This window comes from Vulpes lagopus, chromosome 2 (assembly GCF_018345385.1).
Source record: "Vulpes lagopus strain Blue_001 chromosome 2, ASM1834538v1, whole genome shotgun sequence".
Classification (NCBI taxonomy): domain Eukaryota; kingdom Metazoa; phylum Chordata; class Mammalia; order Carnivora; family Canidae; genus Vulpes; species Vulpes lagopus.
In genome coordinates this window covers 46,085,675-46,102,591 of record NC_054825.1, presented here as the reverse complement: position 1 = coordinate 46,102,591, position 16,917 = coordinate 46,085,675, and the positions used below count along the sequence as shown (strand labels likewise).

The window sequence follows — 16,917 nt, the reverse complement described above, 5'->3', positions numbered from 1 at the left end:
CTCAGGAACAGAATAATATAATAAAATAACAAACAAGTGGCAGACATATCTTACATTATCAATAATTACATAAGCTGTATTTGGATCAAACATTCCAATCATAAGATAGATAACTGGCAGAATAGAGTTTTGTTTTTTTTCAAGTGATCCAACCCCATGCTTTTCCCAAGAGACATACTTCAGATTCCAAGTCACAAATAAGTTCAAAGTAGTTCTTTATCTACTTTAAAAATTGAAACTTTGGCTAAAACTTTCCTGCAAACATATCAGATAAAGAGCTAGTATTCAAAATCTATAAAGAGCTTAACAAACCCAACATCCAAAAAAACAAAAAATCCAGTCAAGAAATGGGACAGAAGACACAAACACACATTTCTCCAAAGAAGACATACAAGTGGCCAACAGACACATGAAAAAATGCTCAATATTACTCAGCATCAGGGAAATACAAATCAAAATCAAAATGAGATACCACCTCACACCAGTCAAAATGGCTAAAATGAACAACTCAGGAAACAGCAGATGTTGGCAAGCATGTGGAGAAAGCAGAACCCTTACCCTGTTGTTGGGAATGCAAACTCGTGCAGCCACTCTGGAAAACAGTATGGAGACTCTTCAAAAAGTCAAAAATAGACTACCCTACCACCCAGCAATTGCACTACTAGGTATTTATCCAAATGATACAAACATAGTATTTCAAAGGGGCACATGAACCCCAATGTTTATAGCAGCAATGTCCACAACAGCCAAAATATGGAAAGAGCCCAGGTGTCCATCAACAGATGGATAAAGAGGTGGTGTGTACACACACACACACACACACACACACACACCAGAATATTACTCAACCATCAAAAAAGAATGAAATCTTGCCATCTGCAATGATGTGGATGGAACTAGAGGGTATCATGCTAAGTGAAAAAATCAAAGAAAGACAAATACCATATGATTTCATTCATATGTGGAAGTTAACGAAGAAAACTGGATGAACACAGGAGAAGGGGAGTAAAGATAAGATGAAAATTGAGGGAGAGGCAAACCATGAGAGATGCTGAACTCTAGGAAACAAATTGAGGGTTGCTGGAAGGGAGGTAAGTGGGGGGAATGGATAATTGGGTGATAGGCATTGAGGAGGGCATCTGATGTAATGAGCACTTGGATGTTCTATACAATTGATGAATCACTAAATTCTACCTCGGAAGCTAATAAATAAAAAAAAAAATTTAATAAAATAATTTTTTTAAAGCCTTCCTGCAAAGAAAATCACAGGCCTGGATTGTTTCCTATCAATCCTGACACTGATAATGGAGGAAAAAAGTTCTACACAAACTCTTCCAAAAATATAAGACATCCCAACTCATTCCCATGAGGCCAAAATTATCCTGATACCAAAAAAGAAAAAAAAATTAAAGAAAACTATATTTCTCATGACCACATATCAAAAATTCTGAACAAAATTTTACCAAACCAAATCCAGTAATACACTAAAGGATAAGTGGTGTTTATCCCAGGAATGCTGAAATGGTTTACCAATCAAAAAAATCTATTGATATAATTTACTATATAATCTATTTATAATTTATTTGACATAATTTAACAAACTATTCTTTGTAAACCATATGACCATCTCAAATAGACAAAGAAAAAGCATTTGACAAAATCCAACCTGATTATCCATTCCTGAGAAAAATTCTAAACAAGGGATCCCTGGGTGGCTCAGCAGTTTAGTGCCTGCCTTTGACCCAGGTCGTGATCCTGGAGTCCTGGGATCGAGTCCTGCATCAGGCTCCCTGCATGGAGCCTGGTTCTCCCTCTGCCTGTATCTCTCTGCCTCTTTCTCTGTGTGTCTCTCATGAATAAATAAAAAAAATAAAATATTTAAAAAACAACTCTAAACAACGTAGGAATAAAAGGAAATGGCCCTCAATCTAATAAAGACTACACAAAATCTATAGCTATCATCCTACTTAATGTTTAAAGCTAAATGCTTTCTCCCTAAGACAAGAACATTGCTTTTTTACCACTAGTATTCATATTGGAATAATCAGTGAAATCCACAAGGAAAAAAAACAGACTGAAAGAAAAGAAATAAAACTGACTTTTTATCTACAAATATGATTTCCTATATGGAAAATCCAATGAAAACTTAAAAAAAAATCAAAATATTTGTATCTAGCCAGTTTGTAGAATACAAAATCAAAGTGCCAATATCAACTGTATCTCTATATATTAGGAACAATTAAAAACTTTTAAATACCATTTATAAAAGCATCAAAAAACACAAATATAACTTACCATAGATGTTAAAGTTCTCTATATTAAAAACGACATACTGCTGACAGAAATTAAAGGTGACCTTCATAAATGGAGAAACAAACTTCTTCATGGATCAGATGACTTACTATTGTCAGTTCTCTCCAAATTAAACTACAGATTTAACACTATCCCAATTAAAGTCCAAAAAACCTTTTATAGGGAAACTGATAATTTAGTTATAAAATTCATATGGAAGTACAAAGGACCTAGAATATCCAAACAACTAAGCAGAAGAAGGATTAAAAGTACCTAATTTCAAAGATTATTATAAAGCTACATAAGGAAAGTCACATTGCCCTATTATAAAGATAAATGAATCAACAGATCAGAAGAGAGAATATAGATATAAACCCACATATATATGGACAATTTTTTGACAAAGACACAAAAGCACTAAGGTACAGAAAAAATAGTCTTGAAACAAAAAACAGTCTTGAAACAAGTAGACATTCATAGGAAAACAATCTATACCTTACACATATATAAAATAAACTCAAAATGTATCACAGACCTGAATGCAAAACCTGAAACTATAAAACTAATGGGAAAACAAAAACCACACAATATCTTTGCAACCAAAGTTTTTTTTAAATAGGACACCAAAAGCATAAGAGAAAAAAAATGAATAAATTGGGCTTCTTTATCAAAATTTAAAATTCTGCTCTTCAAAAGGTACTATTAAGAGAGGGTTAAATCTGAGCAAAATTTCACCAAGGAGGTGAAAGATCTGTACAATGAAAACTATAAGACGCTAATGACAAAAACTGAAGAAGGCACAAATAAATGGAAAGATATTCTGAGCTCATCAATTGGAAGAATTCACAGCATCAAAATGTCCATACTACCCCAAAGCAATCTAAAGATTCACTGCAATTCCTATCAAAATTCCAATGGAATTGTTCACAGAGGTAGAAAAGATAATCCTAAAATTTGTATAGAACTACAGAAGACCCCAAATAGCCAAAGCAATCCTGAAAAAGAAGAACAAAGCTAGAGGCATTACACTTTCTGATTTCAAATTTTATTAAAAAGCTCTAACAATCAAAACAGTAGAGTACTGGCATAAAAACACACAGATTAAAAAAAAAATAGAGTGCCCAGAAATAAACCCACACATACATGGTCAGTTAAAGTGGGACAAAGAAGCCAACAATATGTAATGGAAAAAGAACAGTCTCTTCAATAAATGGTGCTGAGAAAACTAGACAGCTACATGCAAAAGACTGAAACTGAATCCTTATACCACATACAAAAATCAACTCAAAAAGGATTAAAGACTTAAACATATGACCTGAAACCATACAACAACTAGAGGTTAAGAAATCAGTATTGGAGATGATTTTCTGGAGATGATATCAAAAGCAAAGGCATCAGAAGCAAAGATAAACAAGTGGAACTACACCAAATCAAAACATTTCTGTACAGCAAAGGTAACCACCAACAGAATGAAAAGGCAACATATCAAATGGGAGAAAACACTGGTAAATCACATACTTGATAAGAGGTTATATCCAAAAAACATTAAGAACTCAAACAACTCAAGAGCAAAAAAATGCAAAGAACCCAAATAAAAAATGGGCATTCCTTTATAAAACACACACACACACACACACATACACAAATAGGTATTTGTTCTAGAGAAGATCTACAAATGGCTAACAGGTATTAAAAGGAGCTCAATGGGGATATCCCTGGGTGGCTCAGCGGTTTGGCGCCTGCCTTTGGCCCAGGGCATGATCCTGGAGTCCCGGCATCAAGTCCCATGTCAGGCTCCTGGCATGGAGCCTGCTTCTCCCTCCTCCTGTGTCTCTGCCTCTCTCTCTCTCTCTCTCTATGTCTATCATAAGTAAATAAATCTTTTAAAAAATAAATAAATAAATAAAAGGAGCTCAACATTACTCATCACTGAGAAAATACAAATCAAAACCACTATGAAGTATCACTTAATACCTGTTAGAATGGCTATTGTCCAAAAGACAAGAGCTAACAATTGTTGGCAAGGATGTGGAGAAAAAGCAACCCTGTGTACTGTTTGTGGAAATATTAAAATTGGTGCAGCCACTCAAAAAAAAAAAAAAAGACGTATGGTGGTTCCTCAAAAAATTAAAAATAGAAATACCAGGGATGCCTGGGTAGCTCAGTCAGGTAAGCAATCAAATCTTGATTTTGGCTCAGGTCATGATCTTAGTGTTGTGGGATCAAGAACTTGCTTAAGATTCTCTCTCTCTCCCTCCTCTTTAACCCTCACCCCTTGCTCACACACATATTATGTATCTAAAAAAATAAATAATAAATTAATAAAAATAGAAATAGAAATACCCTATGATACAGCAATTCCACTTCTGGGTACCTGGAGGAAATGAAATCACTATCTTAAAGAGATATCTGCACCCCCATGTTCACTGTATGATTATTAACAATAGCCAAGACATGGAAACAACCTGAGTGCCCACAGATGAATAAATGGATAAATAAGATGTTGTATGTATATATGATGGAATACTATTAAGTCATTAAAAAAAAATAAGAAAATCCTGTCATTTGCAACAACATGGATAGACTTTGAGGGCATTATGCTAAATAAGATAAGTTAGACAAAGAAAAACAAATACTGTATGATTTTATTTATATGGAAGGAATCTAAAACAAATAAAACCTATGAAAGACTGGTGGTTGCCAGAGAGGATGGGGAAGTGGGGAATAGATAAAAGTCATCAAAGGTACAAATTTCCAGTTATAAGATAAATAAGTTCTGAGGCTGTAATGTACACCATGATGACTACACTTACCAGTACTGCATCATATATTTGAAAGTTACTAAGAGAGTAAGTCTTTAAAGTTCTCATCTCAAGAAAAAAACTAAAATTATGTCATGTGATAGATCTTATCTAAACTTACCATGGTAATTATTTCTCAATACATACATGTATCAAATCATGTTGCACATCTTAATACAATGATTTATGTCAATTATATCTCAATAAAATTGAGTAAACATTTTTAAATGATGCTCTTCAAAAAGTAATATGAAGAAAGGGTTAAATTTATATCAAACTGAAGGGGCACCTGGGTGGCTCAGAGGTTGAGCGTCTGCCACTGGCTCAGGTCATGATCCCAGGATCCTGGGATCAAGTCTCACATCAGGTTCCCTGTAGGAAGCCTGCTTCTCCTTCTGCCTGTGTCTCTGCCTCTCTTTGTCTCTCATGAATAAAAAAAATCTTTTAAAAATTAAAAAATAAAAATCATACTGAAAACAATCCAAAAGTCATTGAGACACAGTAAAAGCAGTCCTAAGAGGGAAATATATAGTAAAACAGGCCTACCTCAAGAAACAAGAAAAAGCTCAAATAAACTATCTAAATGTACAACTAAAGGAACTAGGGAAAAAAAGAGAACAAAGCCCCAGGTGAGTAAAAAGGAAGGAAATAATAAAGATCAGAATAAAAATGAATGACATAGAGACTTTAAAAAGTAATAGGAAAAAAAATCAATGAAACCAAGAGTTGGTTCTTTGAAAAGGTAAACAAAATTGACAAACCCTTAGACCCAACAATAAAAAAAAAAGGAAGGACTCAATATCAGAAATGAAAGAGAAGTAACAATTGACAGCACAGAAATACAGAGTTTTAACAGAATACTATAAATACAGAGTTTTAACAGAATCATTCACCATGATCAAGTGAGACTTACTCTAGGGATGTAAAAATGGTTCAATACTCACAAACCAATGTGAGACACCACATAACAAAACAAACATTAAAAATCAGAGATCATCTCGATGGCTACAGAAAAACCATTTGACAAAATTCTAATTCCATTCATGATAAAAACTCTCAGCAATGTAGTGTTAGAGGGCATATACATCAACATAATAAGACTATATATATGAGAAACCCACAACTAACATCATCATATTCAATGGTGAAAACCTGAGAGCTTTTCCTCTAGCCTCAGGAACAAGACAAAGCCTCCTCTTGCTACTTTTATTCAACATAGTACTAGAAGTCCTAGCCACACAATCAGATAAAAAAAAAAGAAAGAAAGAAAGAGGCATCCACATTGGTCAGGAGAAGTTAAACTATCACTATTTGCAGATAATATGATACTACACATAGAAAATCTTAAAGACTCACCAAAAAGCAACTGGAAATAATAAATGAATTCATTAAAGTTGAAGGATAACAAAATTAATACTCAGAAATCGGTAGCTTTTCTATACACTAATAGCAAAGCAGCAGACAGATAAATTAAGAAAACAACACCATTTACTTCTGCAGAAGTTAAAAAAAAAAAAAAAGAATAAAGGACCTAAGTAAGAAGTAATAAAAAAAAAAAAAAGAATAAAGGACCTAAAAATAACTTAACCAAGAAAGTCAAAGATCTGTATTCTGAAACTATAAAATATTGCTGAAAGAAATTGAAGATGACACAAATGGAAAGATATTCCAGGCTTATGGATTGGAAGAATTAGTATTATTAATATGTCTACATTACCCAAAGCAAGCTACAGATTCAAAGCAATACCTAGCAAAATATCAAAAACATGTTTTAAAAAACTAGAACAAATAACAGTGAAATTTCTGTGGAACCAAAGAAGACCTGGAATAACCAAACCAATCTTGACAAAGAAAAAGCTGCAGGTATCACAAATCCACATTTCAACACATTCTACAAAGCTGTAGTAATCATAACAGTATGGTACTGGCACAAAAATGGACACATAGATCAATGAAATAGAATAGAGAGCCCAGAAATAAATCCACATTTATATAGTCATTTAATCAATGACAACAGAAGCAAGAATATATAATAGGAGACAGTCTTTGCTCAATGGTGCTGGGAAAACTGGACAGCTACATGTAAACTGACCACCTTGTAACACGAAAATAAACTCAAATTGGATTAAAACCTAAATATGAAACCTGAAACCATAAAAATCCTAGAATAGAACACAAGTAGTCATTTCTCTGACATCGGCCAAAGCAACATTTTTCTAGATATGTCTCATAAAGCAAGGGAAACAAAAACAAAAACAAGCTATTGGGACTACACCAAAAAACAAAACAATACAAAGCTTTTGCAGAGTGAAGGAAACCATCAACAAACAAAAAAACAACCTGAGAGGGAGAAAATATTTGCAAATGATATATCCAATAAGGAGTTAATATCTAAAATATATATAAAAAAGTATACAACACCCAAAAAAATAATCCAGTTAAATTGGGCAGAGGACTTGAATAGACTTTTATCTAAAGAAGACATACAGATGGCTAACAGACACATGAAAAGATGATCTATAGCACTCATCATCAGGGAAATGCAAATTAAAACCACAATGAGATATTACCTTACACCTACTAGAATGGCTATGATCAAAACACAAGAAGTAACAAATGTTGGTGAGGATGTGTAGAAAAAGGAACTCTTGTACACTATTTGTGGATATCTAAATTGGTACAGCCACTATGAAAATAGTATGGAGGTTCCTCAAAAAATTAAAAACAGAAATACTATATGATCCAATAATTCTACTACTGGGTATTTACCCAAAGAAAATGAAAACACTAATTCAAAGAGATATATGCACTTTTATGTTTACTGCAGCATTATTTACCATAACCAAGATATGAAAGCAACCTAAGTATTCATCAATAGATGAATGGATAAGGAATATGTGGTGTGGATATACAAAGGGACATTATGCAGCCATACAAAAGGATGAGATCATGCCATTTGAGACAGCATGGATGCATCTAAAGGATATTATGCTAAATGAAATAAGTCAGATTGAGAAAGAAAAATACCATAGGATTTCATTCATAACGATCTAGGGGGAAAAAAGAAGAAGAAACAAATAAAATGCAGAGTCAGGGGTGCCTGGGTGGCTCAGTTGGTTGAGCTTCTGCCTTCAGCTCAGGTCATGATCTCAGGGTCCTGGGATCAAGCCCTGCATCTCCTGCTCAGTGGAAAGTTTGCTTCCCCCTCTTCCTCTTCCCACTGCTTGTGCTCTTTCTCTCTCTCTTTCTAATGAATAAAATCTATCAAAAAAATAAAACACTTTAAAAAAAAGAAAGCAAGCAAAAGCAAACCTATAAATAAATAGAACAAACTATAGTTGCCAGAGGGGCACGGGTGGGAGGTTGGGCCTAATGGATGAAGGGGAGGGCATAATAGGCCTCCACTTATGAAATGAGTAGATCACAGGAATAAAAGGTACAGCATAAGGAATCAGTGACATTGTAATAGCAATGTATCAGGATAGATGGTAGCTACACTTGTGGTAAATGTGGTAAACACAAACATGTGGTAAACATAAACGTATTATAAACTGTGGTATCACTAAGTTGTACACCTAAAATAATATAACATGGTGTCAACTATACTAAAAAAAAAAAAAAAGAAGAAGAAGAAGGTGGTTAAATCTGGGAGAAAATGTGTACACACACACACGTGTAGCCACTACACAAAAAACTTTTTTTTTTTACAAAAAACTTTATTTTTTTTTAATTTTTATTTATTATTTATGTATTATAGTCACAGAGAGAGAGAGAGGCAGAGACACAGGCAGAGGGAGAAGCAGGCTCCATGCACCGGGAGCCCGATGTGGGATTCGATCCCGGGTCTCCAGGATCGTGCCCTGGGCCAAAGGCAGGCGCCAAACCGCTGCGCCACCCAGGGATCCCTACAAAAAACTTTCAAAACACAGTAAGAAAACCCAGTAAAAAGTTGGGCAATAAATTGTGACAAACATTTCACCAAAGAAAATATGGAAAGGGCAAATCAACATATGAAAATATGCTCATGGCATTAATCACTATAAAATACAAATTAAAACCTCAATGAGATATCACTATATTTATGTGTGTGTGTGTGTGTGTGTGTGTGTGTGTGTGTGTGTGTGTGTGAATGGCTAAAATTTACAGGAACGACTCTATCAAGGGTTAGCAAGGATGCGGAGTACCTGGAACACACTGCTGGGTGAGAATATAAAATGGTGGGTACAACCACTTTGGAAAAATTTGGCAGTTTCTCAAAAAGCTAAGCATATACCCTATCATATGACCTAGTCATTCCACTCCTAGGTATTTATCCAAAAGACTTTTATAGAGTTTTTATGTGTAACAGCCAAAAAACTAGTAACAACCTATATATATCCATTAATAGGTGAACAGATAAACCAAGTGTGGTCCACCCAGACAGTAGAATTCTACCTTAGCAAAAGGAATGAATCACTGACACTAACAACAACACGGATGAATCCTGAAATAACTATACCAAGAGAAGTCAAACATAAAAGAGTACACACTGTTATGATTCCACTTACATAAAATTAGTTTATAGAAATAACAAACTAATGTATAGTGACAAAGTATGTAAATGGTTTCTTGTAGATGAGTAAGCTGGAAAGGGTGAGAGAAAGGAATCACAAAGAGCTATGAGGATAAGGATAATGGATATATTCAGTATCCTGACTGCGGTGGTTGGTTTAATTAATATATATACACACGTCAAATTTTATCAAATTGTACATACTCAGTATGTGCAGTTTAGTGTATATCAATTATACTTCACAAAATCCCTTTTAAAAAGTAAGTAATGAGCCTGGGTGGCTCAGTTGGATAAGCATCTGACTTCAGCTCAGGTCATGATCTCAGGATCCTAGGATTGAGGCCCTTGTAGGGCTCCTCGCTTAGCGAGGAGTCCGCTCGTCCCTCTCCCTCTGCACCTCCTCCTATTTGTGCTCTCTCTCTCTCATAAATAAAATCTTTCAAAAAAATATTGCCCTTGGGATCCCTGGGTGGCGCAGCGGTTTGGCGCCTGCTTTTGGCCCAGGGCGCGATCCTGGAGACCCGGGATCGAATCCCACATCGGGCTCCCGGTGCATGGAGCCTGCTTCTCCCTCTGCCTATGTCTCTGCCTCTCTCTCTCTCTGTGACTATCATAAATAAATAAAAATTAAAAAAAAAAATATTGCCCTTTCCTTCCAATTCTAAAACAAAAATAGTGTATTCTCTTTCTTTTCTACCTTTGGTAAAATTACTTCTAAAACATTATAGAACTAAAAAATTTTTCCCATATTCTCTACATTTCCAAAACTGAACCCTTAGAATTCAATACTAGGCACAGATGTCAAAGTTGCAGGGATACAAATATACTACTACTAAGAATATATTTCCTAGCCACCTAATTCCACAGCCCAATTACAGACAGGAGTCCTGTCCCTGCTATTTCCCTTTACAAGGTGATGCATATGCCTCCAATCATCCCTTTCTTCATCACTGTGACCCAAAAACACCCTTGAAAAAAATAGTGCCACTGTCACACCATTTAAACTTCCACACTGTCTTTTTTGCTTTCCCATCTTTCAGTTTTCCTTGGTAACTAAAAATGATGTCTATACTTCTAGTCTCATTTTCTCACATCTACAAAATGTTTATGTTTTATTTTTCAAAGATATGTTTAAGAACAGTATTTCTACGCACTTACCTCAAGTACTGGTCCAGCTCCAAGAATAATTTGTTCCACTCCACTGGCAAATCCCTTCTGACTGAGAGCAGTAAGGTGGTGAATAAGAAAGTTTGTGCTTTGAGTCTTCCCAGAACCACTCTCTCCTGAAATCACGATGCACTGATTCTTTTTGCGCTGAAGCATGGCATGATAAGCTACATCAGCCACAGCATAAATGTGGGGCTCCAGTTTTCCCAACTGGTGGTTATCATACATTTTGACATATTTGGGATTATAAATAGGAAGAAACTTGAATGGGTTAATCACTATTAGAATACTGCCAACATAGGTATAAATTTTTTCATGCTTAAAGCGATTTCGTAGGTTTTCTAAAAGAGTTTTCTCATTCAAATCAGGTAAGCTACACAAATCATCAAAGTCTTTCTGCTGAGGCTGTGGGAGAAAACCCCGTTCCATCATCCTGCGACGCTCTTCTGTTACCCGTAGCCATGACTGCAAACTACCATAATGGATTGATCCATCAAGGTTTTTTTCTCTCAGAAGAAAGCGATAGTCCTCTCCACTCAGGCGATTTTCCAGAGCCATCCGGGGCCACAACATCATTCGCTGAACTGGACAGTCTGTGGGGTTGAGTATCCATTCTTCTCCACCAAATTCCTTTACTTCTGCGAGAACGTAACACTTCGTTTTGTCAAGATGAAGTCTGTTTATAAGAGAGTCAATCACCTCAGCAGCTGTGGAGTTTTTTCTGGCAGGAATTGGACAGTAGATAGTCCCTTCTGAAATTGTCCCAGGATATATACGTAATGTATGTTCATTATCCTCAAAGCGTCGTCTTCCTCCATCATTTATATTCATATTGGACCCTGTCCCATCAGCATGGATAGTATGTGTTCAAGACCGTGCAAACCATTTTCATGGCAAAAGAACTGTAACATAAAAGGTGTGAAACATTTAGAAATCATATTACGCAATCTTCACTTTTTGATGCTCAAGAAAGGCTTAAATCATGTTGATTACATCTTTCAGAACATAAAATCCTACCTCTTAGTCTAGAAATAGTCTTGACAAGAAAAAACGGATGTTGGTGAGGTTGTGGAGAAAGGGGAGCCCTCTTGCACTGTTGGTGGGAATGCAAACTGGTGCAGCCTCTCTGGAAAAACAGTGCGGAGGTTCCTCAAGAAGTTAAAAATAGAGCTACCCTACAACCCAACAATTGCACTACTGGGTATTTACCCCAAAGATACAGATGTAGTGAAACGATGAGAAATCTGCACCCCAATGTTCATAGCAGCAATGTCCACAATAGCCAAACTGGAAGGAGCCACGATGTCCTTCAGCAGATGAATGGATAAAGATGTGGTATATATGTACAATGGAATTGTATCCTTTCAGCCATCAGAAAGGATAAATACCTACCATTTACTTCAATATGGATGGAACTGGAGGATATTATGCTGAATGAAATTAGTCAGAGAAAGATAATTATCATATGGTTTCACTCATGTGGAATATGAGAAATAGTGAAAGGAACTATAAGGGAAAGGAAGGAAACTGAGTGGAAAAAATTAGAGAGGAAGACAAACCATGAGAGGTTCCTAACTCTGGGAAACAAAGGGTTGCAAAAGGGGAGGTTAGTGGGGTTGGAGTAACTGGGTAACAGGCACTAAGGAGGGCATATGATGAGATGAGCACTGGGTGTTATACTATATGTTGGCAAATTAATTTAAATAAAATACATTTTTTTAAAGAAACAGTCTTGAAAACATTCTCATCAAGATCACATAATATTACATTTTATCATCCAATCTGGACACTTTCTAAAACAGCAACTTGCCAAAGATTTTTTCCATGTTTTATTACACTAATAATTTAAAATTCACAGTACAAATAAAAAGTATTTTGTCCCCTATTTGAAATGTTTCTAAAGTACCTGAGATTAGAGTCAAGTTCTTTCTTTGTATTTGAAGAGCCTCACCAAAGGCTGAATTAAAATGGGCAGAATAATCACGCAAGTCTAATCACCCTGCACCCAAAAGTTCTTGTAGATAAAGCAAAAACAAGAAAGAATGCCATTAATGAAACCAAATTTTTGAAATTAAAAACAGTAATAGATGAAATTAACAACACAGGAAACAACAAATGCTGGCAAGGATGCAGAAAAGGGGGAATGAAAACTGGAGCAGCCACTCAGGAAAACAGTATGGAATTTCCTCAAAAAATTAAAAATAGAACTACTTTACAATCCAGCGCTACTAGAGATTTACCCAAAGGATACAAAAATACTACTTCAAAAGGATACTTGCACCCCAATGTTTATAGCAGCATTATCAACAACAACCAAATTACGTAAAGAACCCAAACGTCCATTAACCCAAACGTCCATTAACTTTACCCATGAATGGATAAAGAAGAGGTGATATACACATACACAATGGAATATTACTTAGCCATAAGAAAGAAAGAAACCTTGGGGCACCTGGGTGGCTCAGTCGGTTAAGTATCCAACTCCTGATTGCTGCTCAGGTCATGATCTCAAGGTCTGAGATCAAGCCCTAAGTCTGGCTCCCCACTCAGGAGGAAGTCTGCTTGAGATTCCCTCCATGTCCCTCTGCTCCTGCCCCCACATGTGCACACTCTCTCTCTAAAATAAACATATATCTTTTAAAAAGAATGAAATCTTGCCATTTGCAATGACATGGATGGAGCTAGAGAGTATTATACTAAGTGAAATAAGCCAGTCACAGAAAAACAAATACCATATGATTTCACTTGTGTGGAATTTAAGAAACAAAACAAACATGGAGGCGGGAAGGAAAAGCAAACCAAGAAACAGACTCAACTACAGAAAACAAACTGATGATTACCAGAGGCTGGGGTAGTGGGGGGATTGGTTACATAGGTGACAGGAATTAAGGAAGACACTTGTGATGAACACTGGGTGCTATATGAAAGTACTGAAACACTAAAATCTACACCTGAAACTAATATTACGCTGTACATTAACTGAAATTTAAATAAAAACTTGAAAAAAAGTAAAAAAATTAAAAATAAAAAAATTAAACTAGATGAAATTATAACTCAGAGAATAAGAGAAACCTGCTACAGAATAGATATATTATCAAGGACTTTTGGACTCAGACTTTCCACCTCCCCTAAAGTGGCAAGATAAGGCAGGCAACAATAAGATCCTGCCTCTGGCTTGCTGAACAAAGCTGACAGAATTATACAGCAAGGTACTATTATAAATTTTATTCAAACCTCCCTTTTCCTGTTTAACCTTATTTCATAACCTTTACCTATTTAACCTTTTTTCATTCCTTACAAGTATTCTGCATATCCTTCCAATCTTCTCAAACCCCACATATATAACACCTCCAGAATGATTTCAACTTTTGTATCTCACTGAGAAAATAGTGCCTTTTCCAACTCAAAATACATTCCTATTTTCATCTCCTCTCTGCTTTTCCATTCCAGTCTACACAGAAAATAAATTCCACATCCTTTCCAGAGCTAAAAAAAAAAAACATTTCTTATCATCTCCATCAGTAACTTGCCCCATCAAAAAACCATCCTCATGTGTTATCACTCTTTTCCTTATTTTATTTTATCCTTTACCATATAAAGATGCCATGTTATTTTTTTAAAGTATCTTCAGTTACTTCTCTCTCATACTACTGCATATTTGTCTAAGTCCTCAAGTGAAGAAACTGCTTTTTACCTTTTTCCTGAATGATCTTCAAACACAGAGATTATGGAACATATAAAAAGCGGTCATACACATGAAAAAAATGCTATCACTGGATATCAGAGAAATACAAAACAAAACCACAATGAGATACCACGTCATACTAGTCAGATGGCTAAAATGAACAACTCAGGAAACAAGAGATGTTGGCGAGGATGCAGAGAATGGAGCTTTCCTACACTGTTGGTGGGAATACGAACTGGTGCAGCCACTCTGGAAAACGGTATGGAGGTTCCTCAAAAAGTTAAAAATGGAGACACCTGGGTGGCTCAGTGGTTGAGTGCCTGCCTTCAGCTCAGGGCATGATCCTGGGGTCTGGGGATCGAGTCTACATCGGGCTCCCTGCGAGGAGCCTGTTTCTCCCTCTGCCTATGTCTCTGCCTTTCTCTGTGTGTCTCTCATGAATGAATGAATGAATGAATGAATGAATGAATAAAATATTTTTTTTTAAGTTTAAAATAGAGCTACCCTACCACCTAGCACTTGTACTACTAGGCATTTATCCAAAGGATACAAACATGGTGACTTGAAGGGGCACATGCACACCCGTGTTTATATTTGTCCACAATAGCCAAAATATGACAAGAGTCCAGATGTTCATCAAAAGATGAATGGAGGGGATCCCTGGGTGGCACAGCGGTTTAGCGCCTGCCTTTGGCCCAGGGCGCGTCCCTGGAGTCCCATGTCGGGCTCCCGATGCATGGGCGAGTCCCATGTCGAGCTCCCGATGCATGGAGCCTGCTTCTCCCTCTGCCTGTGTCTCTGCCTCTCTCTCTCTCTCTCTCTCTCTCTCTCTGTGACTATCAAATAAAAAAAATTTTTAAAAAAAGATGAATGGAGGGGATCCCTGGGTGGCTCAGAGGTTTAGCTCCTGCCTTTGGCCCAGGGTGTGATCCTGGAATCCCGGGATCAAGTCCCACATTGGGCTCCTTGCATGGAGCCTGTTTCTCCCTCTGCCTGTGTCTCTGCCTCTCTCTCTCTCTCTATGTGACTATCATAAATAAATAAAAATTTAAAAAAAAAAAAAAAATGGATAAAGGGATCCCTGGGTGGCGCAGCGGTTTGGCGCCTGTCTTTGGCCCAGGGCGCGATCCTGGAGACCCGGGATCGAATCCCACATCGGGCTCCCGGTGCATGGAGCCTGCTTCTCCCTTTGCCTGTGTCTCTGCCCCTCTCTCTCTCTCTCTCTCTCTCTCTCTGTAACTATCATAAAAAAAAAAAAATGGATAAAGATGTGGTATATGTATACAATGGAATATTATATATCAAAAAGAATGAAATCTTGGGGCAGCCAGGGGCTTAGTTAAGTGTCTGCCTTCAGGGACACCTGGGGTGGCCTAGTCAGTTAAGTATCTGACTCTTGATCTCAGCTCAGGTCATGATCTCAGGGTCCTAGGATCAAGCCCTGAGTCAGGCTCCCTGCTCAGCAGGGAGTGTACTTGTCTCTCTCTCCATCACCCTCTCCCTCTGCCCCTCCCCACTGCTTGTGCTTGTGCTTGTGCTTTGTCTCTCTCAAATAAATAAAATCTTAAAAAAAAAAAAAAAAAAAAAAAACAGGGGCACTTGGGTTGTTCGGTGGTGAGTGTCTGCCTTTGGCTCAAGTCATGATTCCGGGGTCCTGGGATAGAGCCCCGCACTGGCCTCCCCATAGGGAGCCTGCCTCTCCCTTTACCTATTGTCTCTGCCTCTCTCATGAATAAATAAATAAAATCTTTAAAACAAAAAAAAAAGTGTCTGCCTTCAGCTCAGGTCATGATCCCAAAGTCCTGGGATCGGGCCCAAGTGGCACTCCCTGCTCAATAGGGAGTCTACTTGTCCCTCTCCCCCTGACCCTCCTCCCACTAGTGCTCACTCACTCTCTCTCAAATAAATAAATCTTTAAAAAAAAATGAAACATTGCCATTTGCAATGACATGGATGGAACTAGAGGGTATTATGATAAGTGAAATAAGTCAGAGAAAGAAATACCATATGATTTCATTCATACGTGGAATTTAAGAAACAAAACAGATGAACAAAGAAGGGGAGGAAAAATAAAATAAGATGAAAATTGAGAGAGAGGGACGCCTGGTTGGCTCAGTGGTTGAGCGTCTGCCTTTGGCTCAGGGTGTGATCCTGGAGTCCCCGGATAGAGTCCCACATCGGCTCTCCGCATGGAGCCTGCCTCTCATTGTGTCTCTCGTGAATAAATAAATAAAATCTTTAAAAAAAAAAAAGAAAGAAAGAAAGAAAGAAAATTGAGAGAGGCAAACCATAAGAGACGTTAAACTCTAGGAAACAAACAGGGTTATTGAAGGGAGGTGGGGGGGAAGGGATATTCAAGTGATGGGGATTAAGGAGGGCTCTTGATTAATAAGCACTTGGCTGTTCCATGCAACTGATGA

The 16,917-nt window shown here is 36.9% G+C and overlaps 1 protein-coding gene across 6 annotated transcripts in view; it reads right to left on the bottom strand.

The window, feature by feature from the left end:
- Nucleotides 1-16,917, bottom strand: part of MYO9A (myosin IXA) — a 271,647-nt gene that overhangs the window by 215,698 nt on the left and 39,032 nt on the right. For all 6 annotated transcript variants that reach the window (XM_041746477.1, XM_041746479.1, XM_041746482.1 and 3 more), the window contains exon 2: nt 10,804-11,714. In XM_041746477.1, coding sequence (XP_041602411.1) covers nt 10,804-11,643 — 840 coding nt within the window. In that variant the 5' untranslated portion in view covers nt 11,644-11,714. The remainder of the gene's footprint in view (nt 1-10,803; nt 11,715-16,917) is intronic.